The 24,058-nt window shown below is 36.5% G+C and overlaps 3 protein-coding genes across 4 annotated transcripts; 2 read left to right on the top strand and 1 right to left on the bottom strand.

Annotated features, from left to right (window-relative positions):
- The first annotated feature begins 2,425 nt into the window (after nucleotides 1–2,425).
- LOC147536337 (aconitate hydratase, cytoplasmic-like) lies at nucleotides 2,426–9,856 on the top strand. Its single transcript, XM_086640840.1, has 20 exons — nucleotides 2,426–2,892; nucleotides 3,062–3,166; nucleotides 3,543–3,703; nucleotides 3,793–3,885; nucleotides 4,342–4,527; nucleotides 5,007–5,168; nucleotides 5,399–5,543; nucleotides 5,658–5,800; nucleotides 5,911–5,967; nucleotides 6,054–6,133; nucleotides 6,219–6,294; nucleotides 6,391–6,576; nucleotides 6,688–6,755; nucleotides 6,849–6,967; nucleotides 7,065–7,186; nucleotides 7,497–7,595; nucleotides 7,982–8,461; nucleotides 8,574–8,672; nucleotides 8,787–9,029; nucleotides 9,345–9,856. The coding sequence occupies exons 1-20, from the start codon at nucleotides 2,604–2,606 to the stop codon at nucleotides 9,417–9,419; spliced, it is 2,988 nt and encodes a 995-aa protein (XP_086496966.1). The 5' UTR covers nucleotides 2,426–2,603; the 3' UTR covers nucleotides 9,420–9,856.
- Nucleotides 9,857–9,945: 89 nt separating this feature from the next.
- Nucleotides 9,946–13,168, bottom strand: LOC147536336 (uncharacterized). Its single transcript, XM_086640841.1, has 3 exons — nucleotides 12,473–13,168; nucleotides 11,971–12,090; nucleotides 9,946–11,479 (listed from the first exon to the last, which is right to left on the bottom strand). The coding sequence occupies exons 1-3, from the start codon at nucleotides 12,851–12,853 to the stop codon at nucleotides 10,091–10,093; spliced, it is 1,890 nt and encodes a 629-aa protein (XP_086496967.1). The 5' UTR covers nucleotides 12,854–13,168; the 3' UTR covers nucleotides 9,946–10,090.
- A 4,142-nt stretch (nucleotides 13,169–17,310) lies between these two features.
- On the top strand, nucleotides 17,311–22,474 carry LOC147536335 (putative GPI-anchored protein At1g61900). 2 transcript variants are annotated; one of them, XM_086640843.1, is made up of 8 exons: nucleotides 17,409–17,756; nucleotides 19,049–19,228; nucleotides 19,323–19,928; nucleotides 20,467–20,712; nucleotides 20,864–20,875; nucleotides 21,430–21,573; nucleotides 21,670–21,714; nucleotides 22,069–22,474. In XM_086640843.1, exons 1-8 carry the CDS (start codon nucleotides 17,693–17,695, stop codon nucleotides 22,137–22,139), a joined length of 1,368 nt encoding a protein of 455 aa, XP_086496969.1. In that variant the 5' UTR covers nucleotides 17,409–17,692; the 3' UTR covers nucleotides 22,140–22,474. The 2 variants fall into 2 exon arrangements, 1 of the variants encoding a protein (XP_086496969.1); XR_015225326.1 differs by lacking the exon at nucleotides 20,864–20,875 and having other exon boundaries at nucleotides 17,311–17,756; nucleotides 20,467–20,716.
- The last annotated feature ends 1,584 nt before the right edge of the window (nucleotides 22,475–24,058 follow it).

The raw sequence follows: 24,058 nt of genomic DNA, 5'->3' as shown, positions 1-24,058 counted from the left end.
ATCGGTTCGTTTTAGGACTTCTTATTTAATCGTGTTTAAGACTAATTAGGAAGGTTATACTTCATTTCAAAAATCAAATATTTTTAGAATGCACACTTTTAGATCTAAATTATTGAGAACAACAATATTGTCCTAATAGTTCAACAAAAAAACAAGATTGTCCTAAAACTTACATTTTAAAAGGGTTAAATCTAGTGGTAATATTAGATATTGGACAAGAATTTAATTCTTTAATTACTTCAGTAAAAAGAATTAAATCATCTAATCTAAACATTCCTTTGTACCTACTTCTCCAATTTATATACTATAAGGTTTTAAGAACTCAATAAATGTTTTTTTTTTGTTGAAAAAGAACTCAATAAATGTTAGTACTCTATTAATAATTTATTAGAGTTTTCAATTTATTAATGGATTGCTATCAAAGTAAGGGGGTCAATGTTATTTTAACAGGAGAAAAAAGGTGGCAATGATTCACTACTTGTAATAGTTTAGACATCTTGCATGAAAATTCCAAAAGAGCCCACTCTACCTTTAGCCTGGTTGTTTTGACTTTGATAAGTTAAAGTTCTGGTTTTTTTTTTTTTTTTTTTTTTTTTTTTTGTTGAAAGAGTTAAAGTTCTTGTTTATTGTCATAAACAATGAGCCCTGTTTTGGGGAGACAAGAAAAAAATTTAGGGATATAACTAACATTTTAAAGACAATGGTGGTTAAATTTTTCGAGAGCAACAAAATTTCATCTTTTTTCTTAGACTACCACCATCATTTCTTTCTCCTCTTTTATATGTAAAACGATTTAATTGCTTTAGAAATAAAAGTGTTGCTAATGTTAGCACTAGTCTTTATTTTTAGGGGTTTTTGAGTTTACTCTCTTAATACTAATTAGTAATTGAGTTTACCCACTCTAATAATTGGTAATTGAGCTTACCCCCTTGAATTTAGATATTTTGTCAAAACTATTAAGGACACGTTTGAAATTTGACGATAGAATCATAAATTAAATGACACACAAACAAAATCATTTTCTACTAATCGCATTACCTACCAAATCAAACAATAAAATAAGGTGGGATAAATACTAGGAATCATATTGAAGGATAATAGCTCTTCGTAGTCACATTTATTTCACATATGCTAAACACAACCTACATGTTTTTGTCAAAAATTGCAAATCCAACGGAACAAGGTCAATTACTCATTATTGAGGGGGGTAAATTCAATTACCCATTACTGGTGAGGGGGTAAACTCAAAAAACCCTTAGTTTTATTTCTTCTTATGTTTTTTTATTAAAACACTTTTCTTGTTACGAGCGGTAACAATTTGATTTGTTTTTTTTCCCGTATAATGTAAGAGTTATTAGCTCTAAATGCGGTATAGATACCTTAATACCATCAAAACTATATAGAGACCCTTTGTATGAATTAGGGGTGAGTAAAAACCAAACCAAATTGAACCGATAGACTTTTGAGCCGAATCAATCACTGCTCGACTCTGTTCGGCAAGAAAACTGATCAATCCAAACCGGTTTGGTTTGGTTTCGGCTTGGATTTCTAGAAATCACCTGAACCGAATCGACTGAATGTTTAGAGTTTTATCATAATAAAATATTATTTATAAGGGGCAGAGAGTAAGAAATACTAAAATTACTTTAGTAATAAGTTTCTTGTGATTTGAAGTTAATAATAATTTCAAGTTTAAAAGTGTCAAACTAAAACGAAAATAATTTAAAAAATACAATTCAAGAATAAGAAATTTAATCTTTATGCAATGAAATGAATAACATTAGTTTAGTTTTTTCACTAAATTTGTGCTCTGCTAAACCGATCAACTGAATTTAATTGAGCCGAACTAAATCATGTTAGTCGGTCGATTGATCAGCTCCACTTCGACTAACTATTAAAGTAAGGCCGCTTATTGGTTCAGCTTCAACTCCAGCCAAAACCCAAAAAATTCTACCCTTAAGGCACCCCTCATATGAATGTAAATTGACACCCAAAATCAACCAAATGATTATTCAAAGAAACAAAATGATGCAATTAGGGGAAAACACAAGTTTAAATAGGTGGCACGCAGTCCTAGGTCATGTTTGTTTTCCACACGCCTCTCTCCTTAATTCAATCCTTCCCCCGTCATTCCTGGACATTAATACACTTCACCATTTTTGATGTCCACCACTCATACATCTCCGCGTGTACAACCAAAACCCTGGTCCCACCTCCCATAAACACAAAATTAGCTACTAACCGTAGATCAGATCATCAGAAAACATCTTCACCGGAATTTGCTTAATCTGAACTGTACACGAGTCGTATTAGGGTTAGTAAGATACAAATTGCTGTACCGTAGAGATAGCAAAATTTTATGGTTCTCTCTCTTAGTATATATTAGAGAGAGAGAGAGAGAGAGAGAGAGAGAGAGAGAGGGAGAGGGAAAAATCGGCACTTGCAGAAGAAGCCATTAACGAATTCTGACTTTTATTGTAGGGTTTTTTCTTATGCTGATGATCTCTATTTTATCGTTTTGATAATAATTCTAGGGTTTTCCGATAAGATTCAATTTTCCTCTTATCTTCTTTGAATGCGTGAATCGTGATTGAGTTTTCATCATGTATTTAAACAGTTCCATATCTTCTTCACTTGTTAGAACATCTAGGATTGGGTTTTCTTCTATATCAAGAACCCTAGGAAGTTCTGCTCATTTCTCTTCTCCTCCTTCTTCCTCTTCATCTTCTTCTTCTTCTTCATTGACTGGTTATAGATCTCTGAGTTCTTTTAGATCTTCTTCTCCTCGTTGGAGCTACGGTTATGATTGGAAATCTCCTGTTAGTCTTAGGTCTCAAATCAGAACTTCTGCTCCTTTGATTGAACGATTTCAACGCAAGATTGCTACTATGGGTAAGCTTTATTTTTTAATTGATAGCTGTTTTTGGATTAGATTTTTACATAGAAATAGAATTATAGTTTTTAACATTTGCAGAAATGACTTATAGATTGTATGATTTATTAAAGATTGAATTTTGTTTTGTTCTAGATCAAATTAAATATTTGTGTTCTTTGAATCCAGCTACTGATCATGCTTTTAAGGGACTCTTAAAAAGCCTTCCCAAGCCTGGAGGTGGTGAATTTGGAAAATACTACAGTCTAACTGCGCTCAATGATCCAAGAGTTGGTAAGTATGATTTATCGTTTTGAAAAATGAGTAATTTTTTGTCGTTCTTTTACCTTTTGATCACCAGAATTTTGATTTCGGATGAAAAATTTGTTTTGAAAGACTAATTGATCACTAAAGCTAATCTACATTTGTATGAATCTATTACTTTAATAGGGATTAAGGTAGAAATTGTACAGTATAAAATTTTGTAGAACAAAAATAAAGTTATTTTGGGCGTCGATTTCTCCATATGAAGGCATTGAATGTCATTCAGGCCCCTTGTTACCACCTTGAATGTTTACGTTACCGTATGGGTAGCTGGTTAATACTGCGATTAGGTTTCAGAAATACTAGCTTAGGAAACATTTTAATCTTTCCATTGTGTTTGCTATAGATAAGCTGCCATACTCTATTAAGATCCTTCTTGAGTCTGCAATCCGTAATTGCGACAACTTTCAAGTCACCAAGGAAGATGTTGAGAAAATTATTGATTGGGAAAATTCTTCTCCAAAGCAAGTTGAGATCCCCTTCAAGCCTGCCCGTGTTCTTTTGCAGGTATAAGTAATGAGAGGTTATGCAGATACCTTTTGATTTTGTGATTTTCAGTAATTTATTATGATATCTTTTGGAATTTCTCTATCCAGGATTTTACTGGTGTGCCTGCTGTGGTTGACCTTGCTTGCATGCGAGATGCAATGAATAGGCTTGGAAGTGATTCTAACAAGATCAACCCCTTGGTGCGTGCTTACTTTCAATTACAACTTAAAAGTATTACAATTCTACATTACCTTAACAAATATGGGAAATTTTACCTCGATGTTGGGCCAGCATCTTAGAAAACCAAATGAGTTAAAAAAATAAAATAAGAGCAGTGCTATGTCTACTCTGATGATGTATTTTTGGAGTTCAAATATGTGCATAATAGTTTCTGATTGACAAGGAAGTTGCCAGTATCATGTACAATCCACATTGCATTAAATTTTGCTTTGTGGAAGGCATTTTTATCAATTTATTTGCTCTTGGTAACAACACTAGATAGATAAGATCTTTAAGCAGTGATAATATGATTGATGATTCCATGCTTCACTTTTGTTGTTGTTATACAATAGGGATGGTCGTGGGCGTGATGTATGGATCCTTCCATAACTCTCTTCTGCTTTCTCATTAAGATTTTAAACTCTGCTTGTACACAGGTTCCAGTAGATCTTGTTATTGATCATTCAGTTCAGGTCGACGTGACAAGATCAGAAAATGCAGTACAGGCGAATATGGAGCTTGAATTCCAGAGGAACAAAGAGAGGTTTGCTTTCCTTAAATGGGGATCTACCGCTTTCCAGAATATGCTCGTTGTACCTCCAGGTTCTGGCATTGTCCACCAGGTAAGAGTTCTGTGTCTGTTGAGCATAAAATGTTACTGAAAGTAACATCTAATATGGGAACTTGTATGAGGCTTGTGCATATGTGTTGCATGTAATTGTAGATTGCATTTGTTGGTATGTTACATGTGGGATTAATTAGAGGTGGAAAAATAAAGAGGGCATTCTGTTGACCCTGATATGGGTCCTACATGAGGATTTCAAGGACCTAGAATGATGTAGGTTGAGAAGATTATAACCCACAAGACTTATCAGTGATCCATCATTTCCAAAACCTAGATGAAGGTGCACACTAAGGCTAAAGAGAAAGAAAAATCAAGTATATAAATAAATTGTTGCTGACATATATGTAGAGTACGCTTGCTGCGCTCAATGATCTTACTTTCTTCAGAACGAGATTTTAAGCTTCATCGAATTCTATGCGGGTATATTATTAGATTTGTTATTATTATATCAGTAAATTTTGTTTGATGAAATTTCAGGTTAATCTGGAATACCTTGGCCGTGTTGTTTTCAACACCGATGGCATGCTATATCCTGATAGTGTTGTTGGAACTGATTCACACACAACCATGATTGATGGTTTAGGAGTTGCTGGTTGGGGAGTTGGAGGAATAGAAGCAGAAGCAGCTATGCTTGGGCAGGTATATTGTGTAACAGAGTCACTCCATCTTTTATATGATATTGAAGGCATAGATAACTAAGGTATCAATTTGTAGTGTAGACAGTGGAGACAGAATTCAGAACTCGCTTTCATTTTGCTGCAAGCAGAGATTGGATGTGTATACATCCGCCTGCTAGGGTGTTCCTGATAAGAAATTTCTCCCTATATTCTTTCTTGCATCTGATGCTTGTGTTTTATCAAAATTGGCAGCCAATGAGCATGGTATTGCCCGGTGTTGTTGGGTTCAAGTTGTCTGGCAAATTGCGAAATGGTGTTACAGCTACAGACTTAGTTTTAACAGCTACCCAGATGTTGAGAAAGCACGGTGTTGTTGGGAAGTTCGTTGAGTTCTATGGTAGGTTTAAACTAATGAAGTCTCGTATACTGTAGCTAAATGGACTAAAATACATTCGTCTTAAACTTCATCATTCTGTCTAGAAGACCTGAAAATTGATTTTTTTGCGTGTAGGTAATGGTATGGGTGAACTCTCCTTGGCTGATCGGGCCACTATCGCCAATATGTCTCCCGAGTATGGAGCAACCATGGGATTTTTTCCTGTTGATAAGGTCACTTTGCAATATCTCAAATTGACAGGAAGAAGTGATGAAACTGTATGTATTTTTTTAATAGTACTTCTGCAGTTCAATGTTTAAGAATTTTATTTTATTTGTAGATGGGAATGAATGTCTAACTGCATGATGTTTTATATTTGGCATAAAAGGTGGCAATGGTAGAATCCTATCTCCGTGCAAACAATATGTTCGTTGATTATAATGAGGTAATCTTATTATTCTTACATTATTCTTATTATTTACAAGTAAAATTTCCAATATGAGAAGCCATTTTAATGTTTTGTTGGTCCAGCCCCAACAAGAAAGAGTTTACTCTTCGTATCTGGAATTGGACCTTGAAGACGTAGAGCCCTGTGTTTCAGGACCAAAACGGTATGTTCTTCTGGCACTAGTTCACTAATTATGTCACTTAATTTTGTCTATACTCGTTGCTAATTTTAACTGACCTTCATACCAGACCTCACGACCGAGTTCCTTTGAAGGAAATGAAGACAGATTGGCATTCTTGTCTAGACAACAAAGTCGGATTCAAGGTAAGGGGCAGAAACCATTTGTATAATAACTATGTGCGTATTCTTGTATTTTGTATTTCTTATAATTCCTTAAAATTCATGAGAAAAATATTGCAGGGATTTGCCGTACCAAAAGAATCGCAGGAAAAAGTTGCCAAGTTTTCTTTCCATGGGCAACCTGCAGAGCTAAAACATGGTAGTGTGGTCATAGCTGCCATTACAAGCTGTACAAATACCTCGAACCCCAGTGTCATGCTTGGTGCTGCTTTGGTTGCAAAAAAGGCTTCTGAATTAGGCCTACAGGTCAGTGTGAATTAATTTCATGTTCACTTAACCTATAGAGCTATTTTAAGTATCTCTTTGGCTAAACATTTTTGCAACTCATTCAAATCTTATTTTTCAAATCATTTGTAGGTTAAACCATGGGTCAAAACAAGTCTTGCCCCAGGTTCTGGCGTTGTTACAAAATATCTGCTCCAGAGGTACTATAAGATATACTAGATATACTAGAAGAAACTAGTTGAGTGTTAAGTAGTGTCTGATTAAATGCTTATTGTGCCTTTCTGTTATCTCAGTGGGTTGCAGAAGTATATGAACCAACAGGGCTTCCATATTGTTGGGTATGGTTGTACAACTTGTATTGGGAACTCTGGGGACCTTGATGAGTCGGTCGCTGCTGCAATTTCTGAAAATGGTAGTGCTATCTTTCGTTCATCAACTTTATAAATAATACTTTCTGCACCAGAGTTTATATGGTTTATTCTTCATATAATTTCTGTTCCATTTTGTAGATATTATTGCCTCTGCTGTCCTTTCTGGAAACCGGAACTTTGAGGGTCGTGTTCATGCTTTGACACGGGCAAACTATCTTGCTTCACCTCCTCTAGTCGTTGCTTATGCCCTAGCTGGCACGGTAAGTAAATCGTTCAGTTGTGTATGTATATACCCTATATTTGTTATGCACAAAACATTATTAGAAGAATTGAACGCTTGTAGAGATGGTTCATATGAAAATTTTGAGTTTAGATACCTACAATATGACTCCCAGAAGTTTGAGAACATTCAAGTAATTTTTCTATGAGAAATAATTATATCTGATCTTGTGCATGAAATAAGTGGTAGCGCAGGTCCATCTCATATTTCTGATTTTATCTTTGGGGTCTTCAGCTTGTTAATTGACTTGTAACTAAATTCTGCTTTCTCGGTCAATCAAAATTTTTCAGGTTGACATTGATTTCGAGAAGGAACCAATTGGAACTGGGAAGGATGGTAAGAGTGTTTATTTGAGGGATGTGTGGCCATCCACTGAAGAAATCGCTGAGGTAGGCATGCTAATCTTGCAATGTTATTCAGGCGGTGCTTGTATTTTTCTTTTCCTTTTTTTTTCAAATCGAGATATCAGATATAAAATTTGACTAAATATCTGATGTGACTATAATGAGATTTCAAAATGTTTGTTTTGTTCTCAACTCGTGCCTTTGATTCGTCTGGGTGGCTGGCACGGGCTGGTTTTAGGTCTTATCTTTTTTTTTTGAAACTTTGAATTAATATATTAAAACGAAAAGAGCAGATTATATGTAAAAACTGAAATGACTATTTTACACCAAGACAAGCGACACTGAGAGGATCCAGATTCAAACAGTTTACACGATTATTTCGGAATTCATTAAGGAACTCTACCCGATTAACATGTTGTTTCACTGTGTAGGTAGTTCAATCCTGTGTGTTGCCCGATATGTTCAAGAGTACTTATCAGGCTATCACAAAGGGCAACCCTATGTGGAACCAGCTACCAGTCCCAGAAGCTTCTCTTTACTCATGGGATCCCAAGTCAACCTACATTCATGAACCACCATACTTCAAAGACATGACCATGGATCCACCAGGTCCCCATGGCGTGAAAGATGCTTACTGCTTACTCAACTTCGGTGATAGTATTACAACTGATCACATTTCTCCAGCTGGAAGCATCCAAAAAGACAGCCCTGCTGCAAAATATCTCATCGAGCGTGGAGTAGATCGGAAAGATTTCAATTCTTATGGTAGTCGCCGTGGAAATGATGAAATTATGGCAAGGGGTACCTTCGCAAATATCCGTATTGTCAACAAGCTATTGAGTGGAGAAGTTGGCCCTAAAACAATTCATATCCCAACAGGGGAGAAACTGTACGTGTTTGATGCTGCTTCGGTGAGTTTTTTCGGCTCAACTTTTTTTTCCACGTGCCTATCTTCATTATTTACTACTGTAGTTCATTTTGCATCTCAGTTTCACAAATTTGAGTTCCATTTTTTGCTTCCAGAGATACAAGGAAGCTGGTCATGACACCATTGTCATCGCTGGAGCAGAATATGGTAGTGGAAGCTCCAGAGACTGGGCCGCCAAGGGTCCAATGTTGCTTGTAAGTTAGTTATTTCATATGTCAGCAAATTTTCCATTGCTTGATTAGTAATCTAGAGCTGAAATCTTTTCTTGTCCGCTTATTTCTGTTTCTGATCATTGATTGGTATACCAGGGAGTGAAAGCGGTGATCGCTAAGAGTTTCGAGAGAATCCATCGAAGCAATTTGGTTGGAATGGGTATCATCCCTCTCTGCTTTAAAGCTGGTGAGGATGCAGAGACTTTGGGTCTCACCGGTCACGAGCGTTACACCATTGATCTTCCAAACAAAGTAAGCGAAATCAGACCTGGTCAAGATGTTACCGTCAAAACTGATACAGGCAAATCTTTCACCTGCACAGCCCGCTTCGACACAGAGGTACTTCTAATTTCTAATTTTATTTTCAAGTAACACGATCACTTCATTATTGCTTGATATCACCACCATCACCACCTCATAACACCAAATTCATCATCTCCAACGCAAGCTTTTCTTCTAATATTCCCAAATCAACTCTTGGTTTTTCACCCTATTTTGTTGATTTGAAAAGTTTTAATTCTTTTTTCTTCAAAGAAGTACTTCTACTATTACAATATAACTCCCGTTATCCCCTCGGCTAGTCCGCTATTAAGATTGTCTTTAGAACCCAAAATCTGAAATTAAACTAATGCCGGAATTTGGGTTTTTTTGCAGGTGGAGTTGGCATACTTTGATCATGGAGGCATTCTCCCATACGTCATTCGCAATTTGATTAAACAAAGTTCTTAAGAGTTTAATCCGGTACAGATCTACGCTTTACCTTCGGAAATGTGTAAAACCCGAGAACCACCTACGTCGACAATAATCATCCGTTCACAATAGTTCTGAGCTTTCTTTCCTTCCTTTCTAAATCATCTTCGGTGACTGGAAGGTGGCATCAAATAAATGAAAATTGGGGCTTAGCCCATCTATTTAAACATAGAGGTTACTTATAAGCTTTCAAGTTTTTGTATAAATATATCACGCTTCTGTGAATCGTGATTATTTTTCTTTTATTGTTTGAAAATCTCAGTTTATTGTAGTTCTGCGAAAATGTTAATCTGAATTTTTGGAATGTTAGAGATCGTTTGTAGCCTTCACCTCTGAAACCCTAGTATCCATTCTTATGGAGGGGTAGCTAACAATCTTGATTTCTTGCTTATCTATTTAAGATGTTCAATTCTTTTTGTGGTTGAGTTTGAATGGTCATGTTATCTTTTTAGGGTATATGATTGTTTCCCCTAATATGCATAGACTGAGAAAAAACAAAGCTATCGGTACAAAAAAATTATTTTTATTTGCGACAGAAAACCATAAACTACAGACTGCCTTCTCCAAGAAAAGTGTATCCGCATACAAGGAGCTGTAACTGTAGAAGCACAAAAACTTAAGACCCAGCAGGAGAGAGTTGAACTTTAAAGCTACAACTTCTCTTGAGCACCTTGTCGCCGATCCTTGAACCATTTATTCCCTTCATTACTCTGGCGATTTCCTAACCTAGATAAGCTCGATTGGCTAACTATACTTGGAGAACTATCATACGAACGTCGATCTGGAGAACAAAGGTCTCCATTAAACCTTCTTCCATTTGGAAGTCTTTCGTTCCTCCCTTTAACTGAGACTATATTGAATTTTTCAATGGCAATTGGTTTCGATCTCCAAAGTCTAGATAGCGATGAGCCTTTCTTCTTTCTGGTATGGGTATTTGGTGTCTCATTACCTGCATTACTAACTTCACTCATGTTAATAGATAGCTCACTTCCTTCTGCGGAATATCTCGATCTTTGCTCCTCAATATGACTCGCGCTTTCCCAGCCACTTCTGTCATCTTCAATCTCCCCGTTATGATCGATAATCCCATTTGAATATCTGTCGGTCGAGTTTCTCTTAACCCCACTGGCATCAGGGTCGAAATCTAGACATGAGTCGGTTTCTCTCTCGTCCGGTTCATTGGGTCGAAGATCTTTTAGAACTGAGAAGATATCTTCTGAATTTGGAGGCTCATAAGAGAGTTTTATGTCTTGAATATTCACTGAGTAAGCTGCCTCTCGAAGCATTCGAGCTTCTTTCGTCTCTGCAGAATCTATGGTTCCTGTTCTTGACCTTATAAATGTATCCAAATCCATAATGAGCTTGTTCAACTGATAATATTTCTTTTCAAGTACTAATTTTGCATCTATCAGTTTCATCTGAACTCTTTCTTCACGCCAAACCTCAGCCATTTGTAACATCTTTTTCTCCTCCTCAACTTCTGCACGCATCTTCATCGAATCTCTCTTCAGAACTTCTACTTCAGCTTTGTCTTCTCCGATTTCCTTTGCAAGTTCGTCACATACTTCCTCCATAAGCTCTCTGTTTTTTCTTTCTTTCTCATAATCTTGCATCAACTGCTTCATTGACTTCTTGGTCTTGGTGAGTTCATCGACTAGTTTCAAGTTAACAAGCTCCAACCGTTGACGATTTTTCTTTTCCGTGTTGAAGTCATCCTTTATATCGTCAATTATTGCTCGAACCTTCTCGTGCTCTCTGATCCGCCACGTGGTTTTTTCTTCCTTGAGGTTTCTTAAGAAATGCTCAACTTGTTTCTTTGATGAATTTCGCTGAATCTCAAGTTCATGAATACGGGTTTGAGCTTGTATAAGTTCTTCTTGCAGAGTAGAAACAACAGAAATATGAGCAGTCTGTTGATCTTCGAGAAGCTTAACCTGGCCGTAAAACTTGTAAACCTCATCTGAGGTTTTCGAGCATCCAGGATCCCACTTTGTTGCCCGTTCCATAGCGGAGTTGGAAAATGAACAAGGTGGTTGAACCTAAACACAATGAAAAGGGTATTTAAGAACAATTCACATAACAGAACAAATACAAACATTTAAAAACAAAACCAAGTCTTCCGACACGATCACGACAAGGAACAGTTCGACTAGGGTTCATATCCTTTCTATTTGGTCTCTAAAGAAGAGTGTTGTAAGGAGAGACAAAACTCTATACAAGTAGCATCAAACTTTTGGGTCGAACCAGAAAAATCTCCTTTATCTCTCTAAGAAAACATATATTGTTTACAAGCAAGACGACTTCTGTCTAGTTTTCAGAGTGAAAACTCGGCCACAACTCCTCGTGAAGTACTATTTTTTAAAGATTAAAAGTGTCACGGCGAAAGCAATTATAAATCATACTATATAGCATATGTCTCCAACTACATTCTTACCTAATATCAAAAGAGTGAATTCATACCCACTTCGAATTGGTGAAACATTAATGACTTGAATTGAATGTCACATGGTAAGAACTAAGAAGTACTAACCTTACACAAATTTCCATTCTTCGAATTAGATATCGGAAAGTGAGTTTCTAACAAATTCTTCGTGTTAGAACAACCTTCTATGCTCCTACAATGAGAGAAAAACGGTGTGCCGACATCAGCCTGCAACATAGTACTTATTAAATATGAGATCACGGGTAACGGGTTGTTCTGAACTTACAAATAATGTACTTGTCAATGGCTCATGGCTATCACCGAAAATATTAGGGCAAACTTAAAAGGTGGTATCTAAACCTCAAAAATCTCACAGGATAGAAAATGCAGGTTAAAATGCAAAACAAGGAGATAAATAATTAGAAGTAATTTTATCTGAAAAACTTCAAATTGAAATAATACAAGGAAATCTAATTACTAGACAATAAAGAAAATAACATTAGCATTTTTTTTTTTAATCTCATTGGCATTTCCATCGTCCTTCAAGAACCCTAATTTCAAAGAAAAAAATCATGGGTTTTGAGTAAAATCAGAACAAATGAAGAATTACCTCAAACCCTAACTTCTTCTGCTCCAAATTTCGATCTTCAATAATCCCTAACTGATGCAAATTCCAAAGTCCAGCAGCAAGTTTCCTCGCCGAAACCCTAACTTCTTTACCAAATTGAACCGTCTTATCATCATCATGATCTTCTTGTGGATCAAACTTCCACTTCAATAATGGAGTTGCAAGTCCACTTGTTTTCCCGCCAAGACTAAAATCCTTCTTAAAACGTATTCCACTACTAGGAAACCCTAAATTTCTAAACTTCCTCCTAGTAATCTTCAAATCACTTCTTCTTTCTACAGAACCTGAATCGTGTACAAAAGTTGGGTTTTTTAGAGAGAGAAAGTGTGTGTTTTTCTCTGGTGACTCAGTTAATGTCTTCATTTTTTACGCCGAGATTTCTTCCATGCCATTATTAATTAGAGAGAGAGAGAGAGAAGATGAGAGAATCTAGAGAGAGAAAGAGTAGAAGAAGAAGAAGAAGTTGATTGTGGGTTTTTGTCCGAGGAATACGGTATATGGTATTGTATAGATTTTGTATCGCAATGTTATATACGGTCAGTACGATTATCTCTCATCATTGTTATGGGGATTAATCTTACTTGCATCTGCCAACAACTGGTTGACCAGTTCGTAAGTGCATCCACTTGGCTATACTCAGGATCCCTAAGTTCAAAAAAACCTTACTTGCATTTGAATGTTTTTTTTTTTTTTGTAGAATACTTGCATTTGAATGTTGAATGTGAAAAGAAAAATGTTAAGATGACTCAAAATTTGAGACGGACCACAAGGCGATGGGGAGAGAAAAGTAGTTTGATCAATTGAGAACATTCTGTTTAAAGTAAACCCAAGTCTGCGGACTATATTAGCTTTATTCATGTGGAAATACATATGTTTACAATGTCACTCTCTGCCAATACCCTGAGATATCAGATATGCACATTGAAAGTTTAAACCATCGTGCACCGCTGATAGAGAAATGCTACTGAGAAAGAAAATGCCTGAATTACAAATGTAGTTTACTTGGAGCAGATTTAGAATTTTATATGAGTCGAACAAAGGAATTCTAAATCATACTCTATGTTTGGGTTTAGAAGAATTTTATTTATTGATAATGTGACTTCTATAATAGAAATTAGTGAAGTTATTAGTTGACTCTGAACTAAAAATCCTACTCTTACTATTTTGAAAAAAAGAATGTGTTAGCTAAGTATATTTAGAACCCTCTTTCTTTATGTTGGTTATGCTCTGACAATTTGGGTTCAAGAAATTTGTAAGGTTTTCTCAGTTTACCCCCCAAGTATAAATAGCATTTGAACATTTGAAAATACTCAGTCCTTAATTGGTAGAACTTATTAGGGTTATTTCTCAAATGGCACCCCAACTTTGTGACCAGCTTCCTGCCTAGCCCCCTACTTTAGCAAATATTCTCATATGACCCTCTTTTCCGTATCTTTAACTTTCCGTTACTCTCACTCCTTCATCTCATTTCCTCTCTCTGCCAAGTCATCTAACACTCCACATCATCATCTTCTCCGGCATGGGGCGCCGACCGGCCAAATTTCCGGTCGGCGACCTTCAAACTTAAAAAAGAATCTTTTCTTCTTCCTCTCTCTCCTGTTTTCTCTCTTCTGATTTCTCTCTCTTCTTCTTCTTCCTCTCTCTCTAAATAAAAAAAAACATTTTTTTTCATTTCATCTCTCCTCTCTCTCTCTTTAAACTCCGGTGGAAGGGTGTTTCCCTTCGCCGGAGGTCGGGCAGACCTTAGAGAGAGAGGAGAGATGAAATCAAAAATTCTTTTTGTTTTAGAGAGAGTGAGAAGAGAGAGAGAGGAAGAAGAAGAGAGAGAGAGAGGAAGAAGAAGAGAGAGAAATCAGGAGAGAGAGAGAGGAAGAAGAAGAGAAAAAAAATTAAGTTTGAAGGTCGCCGGCCAGAAATTTGGCCGGTCGGCGACCCATGCCGGAGAAGATGATGATGTGGCGTGTTAGGTGACTTGGCAGAGAGAGGAAACGTAATGGAAGAGTGAGAGTAACGGAAAGTTAAAGATAACGGAAAAAGGAAGTCATATAGAAATTTTTGCTTAAGTATAGGGCTAGGCAGGAAGCTGGTCACAATGTTAGGAGTCATTTGGGAAATAACCCTTATTGCGTCTAACCACCATGAGTAGAATTTGCCACTTGTCAGCTTGGTGTTAATATTGTACACGTGCGAAACACACGTATAATTGTGTACAAAACTACCCCATTCAAAAATATTCAAATGGAAAAACAAAGAATCAAAAAAGGCAAATAAAAAGAACACAAGACAAATCGAATAGTAAGACCAAAGGTTTAAGGAACCCTTTTATTTTCTCAAAAGAATTACAATCTTACACTTTTTCTCACTAAATTCTTGTATTATAAAAAGAAAGAGTGAAAGACTATCTTTGTCAATGAATCAATGATGGAAGAAGAAACTCTTTTTCTATATGAGTTTGTGCTCTCTTTTCCAATGATAATTTAAACCTCACATATCTATTTTTAAAGAACTCAAATCCTCAAAATTTATGCTTTTCGATATTCTAGTCCTTTTCCTTTAGTCCCAAAGCACTCTATTCTACTTCTTGCTTTATATTAATCCTTATCCTCTTTCTTCTTTGTTTTTTTTTTGTTAAGGAATCCTCTTTCTTCTTTGTAGGTAATATAACTTGAAGTTCAACAAAAGAAAAAAAAAAGGTAATATAACTTGAATGGGATGAATATTGAGTAAAAGTTTTGAAATTCCAATATTATTATTTTTCATGTTGGCTTTTGTTTATTTAGTTATTTTATCACTTATTTTTGAACTTATATCTTTGTTGAAACCTCAAACTTAAAAGAATAGTGTATGAAGATTGGTTTCAAATTATTATATTTAAAAGCTAGAAGAATTCCTCTCTAGATTATTTATCAAAAGTTTTTGCGACTATGCTAATGAATACTGAACAACACGATGTTAATTAAGTTATTTTAAAGCGACACAATGTTAATGAAATTATCAGATTAGCATACTAAGCAATTTGTTTAGTAAATCCCTTACCACAACAAAAGAAAGGGGGCCTCTAAAAGCGCCTCCCAAAATTGCTATAGGGACATCTCAAAAGGATTTGACTTTAGTTAAACCCCAACCACTATAGGCGCCTCCCACTCGGACTAACCTGTCCGAGGCCCAAAGCATGATTTCGGACTGGGCCAGCTCGAATGAGGGCGCATTGTCTAGTCCGATTAGTTTCGGACTGGATCAGTCTGAGTCCATATTTTGGGCCTCGGACTGGATTATCCAATGGGCTCCTCTTGTTCTTCTTTTCTTCCCCAAGAAAAACACCAAAATTTGAATGGAAGATGTACAGCTTTCAAAAGCTGAAGTCAATCAAAACTATTACAAGAATAAAGATCAACAAAAGAATTAGAGAGAGGAGTTGAAGTATTAGCACTTACAGGAGCACCTGAAATTGACCTAAAATTGTACTTGTTTCTTGTGAATAAATTTCGGATGAAACAAATCGATTTGTAACAGGATGTATATAAACGAATGAATGACCCAAACTCTCATCCAAAGGGCCCTGTGATTATATAACCATTAGATTCATTTTGTGGTTAAGTTCGTTTTAAGATAGATAGAGAAAGAAGTCGAAGAAGATTGAAAAATGAAAATGGATTATCATGTTGTGTTTAATCTCTTGTGTTTAATCTTTTTGAAGATTAATGGATTTTACTTTGTTGATTTTCAGATTTCTTATGGATTTTTATATTGGAAGTAGAGAGAGAAAGAAGAAAAAAACGAACAAAAGAAGAAGAAGACGGAGGTGCTCCAGAGGCCTCTATAGTTGTTTTGGGAGGCGCCTAAAGAGAAGAGGCCCCGACAGTAGTTTTGGGAGGCGCCTACAGATGCTCCCCAAAAGAAACCCTTTATTATTAGAGGGTGGTAAACCAAGCACGTGAGTAGCACGTGACATTTGAACAAATAGTTGACTGGTCTGAAACTGATGAGTGAAGATGAGGAAACAGTTGGAACTTGGAAGTGTGAGAGAATTAATGGCATCTGTGGAATTTTTCACGCTTTCAGTTTCTGCTTTTGGGACCCCACCACCCAATACTCTACTAAAGCAATATGAGTACTTTGGGGCATCCAGCCCTGGTATGGGGCATGCTAATATGATTCAAATATGAATGAAGTACTACTTAATTTTAGCCCCCAAAACTAATATGTTCTTTTTACTATCTAATCTTTATTGCCACCCAACCACAACCACCTCCCCCGACTACAACTACCATTTTTTCTTCATCCCTCTCTGAAATTCACTCTCTTAGTTTCGCTGAAAAGCATCTTTTTGCGTAAGAGAAAGATAATGACTAAAAAGAAGAGACGAATAGAATGGTAGTTGAAGGTGGTGATAGTAGTTAGAGGTGGTTGTGAAGATGTAGATCATGAAACAGTTGCGAGAGGGATGTCAAATTTTAAGCATGTTCATCAAGACAGTGATATTTGGCGTGAAACTTGACCTTCCAATCGAGTTTCACTCAAATTTCAAGCAAAAAATAAGTCAGATTTCACGCATGTTCATCAAGTAAGTGATATTTGGCGTGAAACTTGACTTTCTAACCGAGTTTCATTCTAAATTTCAAGCAAAAAATAAGTTAGATTTCACGTTTATTCATCAAAAAATAGATATTAACGTGAAACTCGCCCGTCTAATCAAGTTTAACTCCAATTTCAAGTCCAAGGTTTGAGCGTCGAAGGCTTTTTCCGTTATTGTGTTAAGAACAAACACGTTGTTTTTGGGACTTAAAATTAGGTTGATCTCAAGTAACTTAGGTCAAAATAAATGGACCCTAAGTCATCATCCCCCACCACCAAAATTGGATGCCCCAGAGCACCCCCCTCCCCCCTAATACAGCTGTTCAGCTGAAAATTTGCCATTGTTCCCCACACTACCCCCACACACTCCAAAATGAAGCTCTCTACTCATTCATGGCTTCTCTCACTTCCTCACCCTCTCTCTCTCTCTCCCACAACAGGCACCAAACCACAATCACCCAATCTTCTTCCTTTCCAAATTCAACCCACTGATCTCCTTCCTTAACTAGTTATAGAGCTTAATTCCTCATACCCATAAGCTCTCTTTCTCTCTCTCTCTCCCTCTCTTTAAAGTTTCACTTTTTTGTTGTTTTAAAGTTTCACTCAACCACACAATAAATTGCAGAGATGAGAGAAGAGGGGTATCTAAATCTCAATTACATTCTTTTAAGACTATTTTTCTTCTTCTTCTGTGAGTATTTTACTTTTCTAACTATTCCCCTCTTTTTATTATTAGTTGTTCATCACATGAATTTTGCTTCTTGGAAGAAATAAAATTTAGGATTTTGCTTATTTTGGTTTATTGAGATGGGTTCTTTTATTGGGGGATTATCTTTTGATTATTGTTCTGAAAATGGGTTTTGAATTGGAATTAGTGATTCTGGTAGAATATGGATCAATTGGTTCTGGTGTTTGTTGGGCTTCTACTCTGTTTTAGTATGATTTGAGTTATATGCATGTCTGGTTTATATGTTTGTTCCTTTTCTATATATAATTTGGTTTGCTGTTCTGAGCTTGAGGAAGATAACATGAATAATATGAGTTAGGTCAATATTAGGGTTAGGTTTTGAGAGCAAAAGATCTGTCTGAGTTGACAATCCTAGAATTTTCATAAATTATCATAATGCACTAGTGATCTTATCAAGATAGACCAAACTATAAGCTGATTTTGTCATGGGACATTTGATCAAATTTGGAGTTTTGAAAGGATACAAATCCCAACAGATGGGTTTTCTCCGGGTTCTTACTTTTCCTTTCTCACCCAATTTCACATTAGTATTAAATGTGTCAAAGAAATCGGTTGATTTAGCAGGTTTCATGAACAAGAAAGGGAGATACTTTATATGTTTGGGTATCTTGGAACCTTTTCTAGACTTGCGTATAAATGGGCCGGATCCGTTGAAACGGTTCACGGAGCATCCAATTAGTAGGAATAGACTTTCTATACTTGCAACTATGTCCTGAAATGAATTGAGGTTGTGTCAATTCTTACGCTCAATTTTATAAAAAGAAAACGGTTTTCGGCCTTAAGGGCAGTTTGCTCTTATAGATAGACGACACTAGATAGAGGTTACTTAAGTTACTATAATACTAACTCTAAGTGTTTCACAAACAAAAACTATCTACGCAATTTATGGCACATAAACTCCAAGTTGTACGATTTTTCATGATTGAATCCTTTCAACTAAATGGTCGGGTTAGTTGAAAAAGTGGGCCAATTTTTTTCTGCGAGATTATGATACATTCTGAACCAGTTTGGAACAAAGTCAAGTCGTTTCGTTTTCTCCTGGAACAGAATGAAATTGTCGAACACAACCATTTATGGACTAATTCATGTACTACTTGTGTATAAGGTCATCATAGTCGATCATTTTGAAGTAGTCAACTTTATATTTCCGAGTGCCATCCGACAGAATTGTACGATATACAGTTACGAAATTCGGAAATTATCATTTCTGACAAATATTTTATGTTTCTGCTCAGGTTTACATTTTTCCGGCTCCAGCCCTGTGGAAGCTCTAGACAGTCCAGTGTTGACTAAAAGCAAGGGAAATACACTTTTACCCTCAGGTTCTCCAAGCGAGGAACCTCAACCCTTTCTTCCATTCCTAGCTCCTTCTCCATTGACACCTTTCATGAATAAAAGTATACCACGATTATCAGGTACGTTTTTCACAGAAAACGCAGAATATTGTGATAAAAAGGGATTCAACTTTACAAGACTTAGTACTAAAGTTGCTATTTCTTTTGCTTCTAGGGCTCTGTACATTAAATTTTTCTGCTGCCGAAAGTATGATGAGCACAGCAGCGGTTGATTGCTGGGATTTCTTTGCTCCATTTCTAGCCAATGTAATTTGTTGTCCTCAGTTAGAAGCAACTCTTGCCATTCTTGTCGGGCAATCGAGTAAATCTACTGGAGCGCTTGCTTTGGACAATATCCAGGCAAAGAATTGCCTCTCAGATGTTGAGCAAATGCTCGTCGGTCGGGGAGCTAGCAATGATCTTAAAAAGATATGCTCGATTCATCTTTCAAATCTCACTGAAGCCTCTTGCCCAGTTAAAGACGTTCGTGATTTTGAGAACATCGTGGATTCTTCTAAGCTTCTTGCTGCCTGTGGGAAGATTGATCCGGTTAATGAGTGTTGCAGTCAGATTTGCCAGAGTGCTATATCAGAAGCTGCAAAAAGCATTGCTATGAAAGATTATGGTATATCGAGTACTGATGCGGCTAATGTTTTGCCAGAGCAATCATCTAGAGTTGATGATTGTAAAATCATTGTCCTCCGGTGGCTTAGTAGTAGACTTGATCCTGTATCTGCAAAGAAGCTTCTTAGAGGGCTTTCAAATTGCAATGTAAACAAAGGTAAGTTTAAATTTACCAAATAAATCATTTTTATAGGGTTGTTATCAAGGTATGAAATTTTAACAAACTTCGGTGTATATTTGCAAAATATTTTGAAAATTTGGATTTAGCGGGATTTACACATGTTTTGTAGAAAGAAGTTTGAGAGGGTTAAGCTCGATCGTCACCCACTGTTTGTAGCTTTGATATATATAGAGCCCAATTTATGCTTTCGTTTGTTTCACCTTATCTAAGTTACAATAGGTTATATATAGGCGTAAACAAGGTTCAATGTTGTTTAAAGATTAGACAGCTGAGTATTGGTTATAACCACGACTAATTAAGTATTGATTCTAGGCAATAATGACCCGTACGACAGTACCAAGTAACTTCGTTCTTTGGTAATCGACCAAATGTGGATATAAGTATGTATAACTTCATATCCTTAAATGTTATTTCCCCTGTCCAATTTCTCTTTATTTTGATGGCAACCTGATTTCCGACGTGATTACCGACCTATATGGATAAAATCAATGACCTGTACTTTTTCTTCCTTTAGTTTGTCCGCTGGTTTTTCCTGACACTAAAGGAGTTTCCAAGGATTGTGGAAATGGAATAAGTAATCGAACAGCTTGTTGCAATGCCATGGAGAATTACGTGTCTCACTTGCAAAAGCAAAGCTTCATAACCAACTTGCAAGCATTGGACTGTGCTTCATTACTTGGGATGAAACTACATAAATATAATATAACAAGAAATGTTTATGGCCTTTGTCAAATCACACTCAAAGATTTCTCTCTCCAAGGTTAGTACCTATACTGTATGTTTCTTGATACTGAAAAATAAAATTTGTTCTTGTGTTTCCATTTTGAGTGTGTGACTTTTACTGACCCATGACTCTTTTTCCTCCCCTCCCCGGATTTGGATATGGTGGTATTTACAATTGGAAACCAAAGTCGGATTGCAAGGTATGTTGATACACTTATTACTATTAAGCTACTATTTTGGTATTTCGCTTCTTTGTTTTCATGAAGTTGGTTTTTCTCGATTGAAACCGTCTTTTATAGGAAGTGTTAAGTTTTTGGGCATCTATCTCAAATCCAATTGGCAAAGGGTGGGAGAGACCCTAGATCTTGTATTCTGGCTCATGAAATTTCCCTTTGCCCATTTGGTACTATAGTCACACTCCCCTTTACGTATAGCATTCTTCGAGCCTAACATGTGTTCTTTGGGGGGGCGTAAAGCATGAGCAACTGCCCCTATCACGTCCTGGCCTCGCTCGGATACCATGTTAAGTTTGTGGGCATCTGACTCAAAAACCAATTAGCAGTAAATGGAGATGCCCTATTATTACATTCTCAGTCATGAAACTTCCCTATGTCCATGTGGGACTATTCTCACATGAAGATTATGTCATTTACGACTCCTTTATGGTCAGTATTTGTTCATACAATTCTATATTTCGGCAAAAATATTTCACCTTTTAACCGCTTTTATACTTGTTTCTTCTTTTCGCCAACAGAATCTGGGTGCCTTCTGCCAAGCTTGCCTTCAGATGCAACATTTGACAACTCTTCTGGGATCAGTTTTGTCTGTGATCTGAATGACAATATTGCAGCTCCTTGGCCCTCTACAACCCTTCTACCAACTTCATCCTGCAATCAGAGTAAGTCTCTTTACCTCGCTTTCTTTTGTCTAACAGCCTACCGATATTATATATATACTTGTGATTTGTTCACATGACTAAATAACGGTACTACAGGGATCAAAATTCCCGCGCTTCCAGCAGCGACATCTGCACAAAGTGGTAAGTCACTAAAGCTTCTTAGTTTCTGTTCTTCGTTTTCTCTTATTAAATCCCAGTTCCAAGAAGTTGCGTACCGTGAACTGATTTCATTTGAGACTTTTTCTCGAACCATGATTGAATATATAATATAAAGGGATTACAAATAAGAATGTACGAAATAACACATAAAAGGTCAACACTGAAACAGACATGTCTGCCTCTACTAAAAAAATAATTCCGAATTACATATGAAGTAAAGAAAAACACAATCTTCGCTAGGCTTTGAAATTTAATCTTTCATGATATTAAAACTCCTAGCCTCGAACTTTTACTGCACCATTCTGAAATCACATTTTTTTTTTTTGCATTTTGCAGGATCTTATGGAGAGAACTTAGTATTTCCTCTCATTTTTTCTTCCATACTGGCTCTTACATCAATTCTTTGATCTTTCGAAGTTCAAACCCGAATATGTTCCTCCCACGACTTTCGACCCAGAATCTACTCAGCCATGATTCGACCTTCTGCCCTCGAAGAAGCTGATCAACTAAATGCAGTCTGAACAATTCATCCTTGTTGTCTATATAAATTTTTTAAATCTTGCAGATTCTATGTAACAAGTGTATAACAAGTATTTACCTACCCAAGTTCATTCGCCTTTTCCGTACTAGTCTTCTTTTTCAACATTGAAGGTCTTTTTTGCTCATTGTTACATATTTTATGATTCTTGTAATGAATGCAAAGATGAAAATTGTATATGGGTGCCCCATTTTTCATCTTGAATCTTAATCTTGTATTATGAGGTTTAAGTGGGGTTTATGAGTGAGCCAAAAAAACTAGATGAACACTAATAACTCTAATCAACTCTATATAGGAAATTATGACATTTCTTTGTTGCATTCAAACTTACAAATAAACAAATTATCACAATATTTTTGCTTTAAAATGAAGTACAAGAACAAAAAAAAAGTGCCCACAAGTAGAAAGGAGAGATTAGTTAATTATAGAAGTGGGTAAATTTTGCCTACCGCTACGAATAAAACGTTTCCAATGCTTCAGAGGAAGCATTAGTTGTTTGCAAAATCTAACTCTAGCAACTGAAACATTGAAAAACAAACGCTTCTTCATCATATTCATTTTGTTCCCAATCTTAATCCTCAAGCCAAAAATTCGGAGTCTCGAAGGTGAAGAAGATTGTTTCTTAGGAAGATGATCAGCCTGTTTCATGGTTTTGTAAATCATGAATTGAGCCTTTCTATGCTTCAAATCTTCTGGGTCTTCCATCTCCATTTTTGCATACTTGTATGCTCCCCCACTCAATAGATTCATTTCTATACACTTTGAAGTGAGAGATGGGTAGAGATGGGAGGGGAGGGTTCTAGTTAATCGTTATGAAGTTTGATGTTTATATGTATATATATATACATATATATGTGTGTGTGTATGTGGTCATGAAAGGATTAAACAAAGAAATGGGTAGGTGTTTAGTGGTGGGTCATAAGATGATGAGAGAGAATGAAGATAATGAGAAGGAATGTGAAGTATGTTGGAGGCAAATGCAACCAGCCCCCCCCCCCCCTCCCCTCCCCTCCCCTCCCCTCTCTACTTTTAAAGGTTGACCCTAGCTCATTCTAAAACAAAGGGTAATTGCTAAAGTTTGGTGAAATTGCTTAGACAGTCCAAGTTATTTCCCTAATGGTCCCCTACTTTGTGACCAGCTTCCCGCCTGACCCCCTACTTTACGAGAAATACCCATATGGCCCCCTATTACCGTTAACTTTAACTTTCCGTCACACTCTCTCCTCCATCTCTTTTTCTCTCTCTGCCATGTCACGCCACCTCATCTGTTAGGCCACCTCATCACCTTCTCCGGCAGAGGTCGCCGGCCGGCCAAATTTCCGGCTGGCGACCTCTGCCGGAAAAGGTGATGAGGTGGCCTAACAGATGAGGTGGCGTGACATGGCAGAGAGAGAAAAAGAGATGGAGGAGAGAGAGTGACGGAAAGTTAAAGTTAACGGTAATAGGGGGTCATATGTGTATTTCTTGTAAAGTAGGGGGTCAGGCGGGAAGCTGGTCACAAAGTAGGGGGCCATTAGGAAAATAACCCTTTCTTTTATTGAGACCAATCAAATAATTAAATCTTTAAAACAAAAAATCTAATCTAACTATTTTTTACTTTAAGAGATGTATAAACGTTTCCAATTGCTACAAGGTCCTAACTCCTAAAAAATTGTTAAAGGACCATTACTGTTAAATTTAGATCTGTATTTTTTTCCCCTATAGTTTAAAACGATATAATCAACTTTTTTTAATAAAATAGGTTAATTGAGTTTATCACGTAGATCGAATCGTGCCCTCACCATTTTA

Source organism: Eschscholzia californica, unplaced genomic scaffold, assembly GCF_041429995.1.
Source record: "Eschscholzia californica isolate CP2 unplaced genomic scaffold, dmEscCali1.0.p SCAF_5, whole genome shotgun sequence".
NCBI classification, from domain to species: domain Eukaryota; kingdom Viridiplantae; phylum Streptophyta; class Magnoliopsida; order Ranunculales; family Papaveraceae; genus Eschscholzia; species Eschscholzia californica.
Note: the sequence above shows the minus strand (reverse complement) of the source record. Positions and strands in the feature narration are given on the sequence as shown.

Bases quoted from the DNA above. Each gene is read 5' to 3' on its own strand.
- LOC147536337 (XM_086640840.1), top strand. From the start codon at position 2,604: ATGTATTTAAACAGTTCCATATCTTCTTCACTTGTTAGAACATCTAGG. The intron at 5,169-5,398 runs GTATATTGTGTA...CAAAATTGGCAG, and splicing joins AAGCAGCTATGCTTGGGCAG to CCAATGAGCATGGTATTGCC. The intron at 8,462-8,573 runs GTGAGTTTTTTC...TTTTGCTTCCAG, and splicing joins ACGTGTTTGATGCTGCTTCG to AGATACAAGGAAGCTGGTCA.
- LOC147536336 (XM_086640841.1), bottom strand. From the start codon at position 12,853: ATGAAGACATTAACTGAGTCACCAGAGAAAAACACACACTTTCTCTCT. The intron at 12,091-12,472 runs GTAATTCTTCAT...ACTATGTTGCAG, and splicing joins AGAAGAAGTTAGGGTTTGAG to GCTGATGTCGGCACACCGTT. The intron at 11,480-11,970 runs GTTAGTACTTCT...CATTGTGTTTAG, and splicing joins AGAATGGAAATTTGTGTAAG to GTTCAACCACCTTGTTCATT.
- LOC147536335 (XM_086640843.1), top strand. From the start codon at position 17,693: ATGAGAGAAGAGGGGTATCTAAATCTCAATTACATTCTTTTAAGACTA. The intron at 17,757-19,048 runs GTGAGTATTTTA...GTTTCTGCTCAG, and splicing joins ACTATTTTTCTTCTTCTTCT to GTTTACATTTTTCCGGCTCC. The intron at 19,929-20,466 runs GTAAGTTTAAAT...TTCTTCCTTTAG, and splicing joins AAATTGCAATGTAAACAAAG to TTTGTCCGCTGGTTTTTCCT.